The 2,035-nt window shown below is 60.3% G+C and overlaps 1 protein-coding gene across 1 annotated transcript in view; it reads left to right on the plus strand.

The window, feature by feature from the left end:
• Positions 1–2,035, plus strand: part of CCDC94 (coiled-coil domain containing 94) — a 24,428-nt gene that overhangs the window by 12,484 nt on the left and 9,909 nt on the right. Inside the window, exon 5 of the mRNA XM_011967463.1 lies at positions 664–845. Within this exon, the coding sequence (XP_011822853.1) occupies positions 664–845 (182 nt within the window). The remainder of the gene's footprint in view (positions 1–663; positions 846–2,035) is intronic.

A 2,035-nucleotide genomic window follows, 5' to 3' on the forward strand; every position in this document is an offset into this window, starting at 1 on the left:
GGCCTCCCAAAGTGCTGGGATTACAGGCTTGAGCCACCGTGCCCGGCCTAATTTTTGTATTTTTAATAGAGATGGGGTTTCGTCATGTTGGCCAGACTGGTCTCGAACTCCTGACCTCAAGTGATCCGCCCGCCTCAGCCTCCCAAAGTGCTGGGATTACAGGCATGACCAATAACACCCAGCCTGTATTTTTAGTAGAGATGGGGTTTCACCATGTTGGCCAGGCTGGTCTCGAACTCCTGACCTCAGGTGATCCGCCCCTGCCCCCCCACCGGCCTCCCAAAATGCTGGGATTACAGACATGAGCCACCGCGCCTGGCCAAATTTTTCTTTATTATTCTTACTGAAAGATGGCACCAGGCCGGAAATCCAGGCCACCTGAGTCCAGAGCCAGCCTCTTTCCACCCCACCCTGTCCAGGGGCTCAGATCCTGGCTCCACCACTGCTCAGCCCCATGTGGTCACTTTCCTTCCCCAGACCTGAGTGTTCTCACCTGTGAAATGGACACAGAGCTCTGGGCGTGGGCAGGGGGTTCCCTGAGCAGGATGGAAACATGGGGGTAGGGGATTCCTCCCTTGGCCCGTGGTGGCCCCCGAGGCCGGGCAGGATTTGCCCCGGGGTGTGATCCCCATGCACTCAGTCCCACCACCCTGCCCCCACCAGGTGCTGGAGAACCGGACCAAGGACTCCAAGCTGGAGATGGAGGTGCTGGAGAACCTCCAGGAGCTGAAAGACCTGAACCAGCGGCAGGCACACGTGGACTTTGAGGCCATGCTGCGGCAGCACCGCCTGTCCGAGGAGGAGCGGCGGAGGCAGGAGCAGGAAGAGGACGAGCAGGAGACCGCGTGAGTCCGGGCCGGCCCAACCCATCCCCACCTCACAGCCTCTGCACTGGCAGGCGCTGCCTCTGCCCCAAACGCTTCCCCCGCTCTCTGCAGTGTCGCCTTTTCAGGGACCCCTTTCCCACCGCCAATCTCACTTTCTCCCTTGCGGCGTCTGTCTCGGGGGTCCCCAGCCCACTGCCAGGCATGGTGACTCAGCACGTGGTCACCCGCATGACTGCGGTGTTTCACAGTGAGAGGACACAGCAGATTCAGCAAAGGGAAAAGGCATTTGGGATGTGTCGGGGGCCAGGCCTTCCAGATCCTCTCCTGGTGCAGCTTCGCAGGACGCGCCTCATCCCCCAGCCCGAGCTGGGAGGACTCGAGAGAGGCGCCATCCCCAGGAAAGCTCCTAGAGACCCAGCGTGGGGTTCCTATGGGAGGTCCCACAGGCCCCGCTGCCTGGCCCATGCCGGGATTCCAGACTCGACAGGAAAACAGGGCTCGGGCATAAACCATAGTGTTTGCCGGAACAGCTGAGGCCCCAGAGCCCGTCCCATCCATGAGGGTGGGAGGTCCCCCGCACAGGCTCCCGGACATCCACCAAGGGCCACCCTCACCAGCCGCCTTCTGAGGACACAGCCTCAGGCCTCCCGGGTGAACACTTTTCTTTTCTTTGAGACAGGGTGTCGCCGTGTCACCCAGGCCGGAGTGCGGTACTGCAGCCATAGCTCATTGTAGCCTCCATCTCCCAGGCTCAGGCGTTCCTCCTGCCTCAGCCTCCTGGGTAGCTGGGACCACAGGGGCACATTACCATGCCCGGCTAACTGTTTTTATTTTTGTAGACAAGACCTCGCTATGTTGGCCAGGCTGGTCTTGAACTCCCGGCCTCAAGCGATCTTCCCGCCTCAGCCTCCCGAAGTGCTGGATGACAGGTGTGAGCCCCTGCGGCTGGCTGGTGAATGCCTTTGACGCCGACCACCTCTGAGCCTGCATGCTGATCCCCTCCTTTCCTGGTACCTTGTCTCCCCTCCGTCTGTTAGAATCTGAGCTATAAGGGCCGGGTGTGGTGGCTCAAGCCTGTAATCCCAGCACTTTGGGAGGCCGAGACGGGTGGATCACGAGGTTAGGAGATCGAGACCATCCTGGCTAACACAGTGAAACCCCGTCTCTACTAAAAAAATACAAAAAACTAGCCGGGCGAGGTGGCGAAC

The sequence above is a fragment of the Mandrillus leucophaeus genome, unplaced genomic scaffold (assembly GCF_000951045.1).
Source record: "Mandrillus leucophaeus isolate KB7577 unplaced genomic scaffold, Mleu.le_1.0 Scaffold8, whole genome shotgun sequence".
NCBI classification, from domain to species: Eukaryota; Metazoa; Chordata; class Mammalia; order Primates; family Cercopithecidae; genus Mandrillus; species Mandrillus leucophaeus.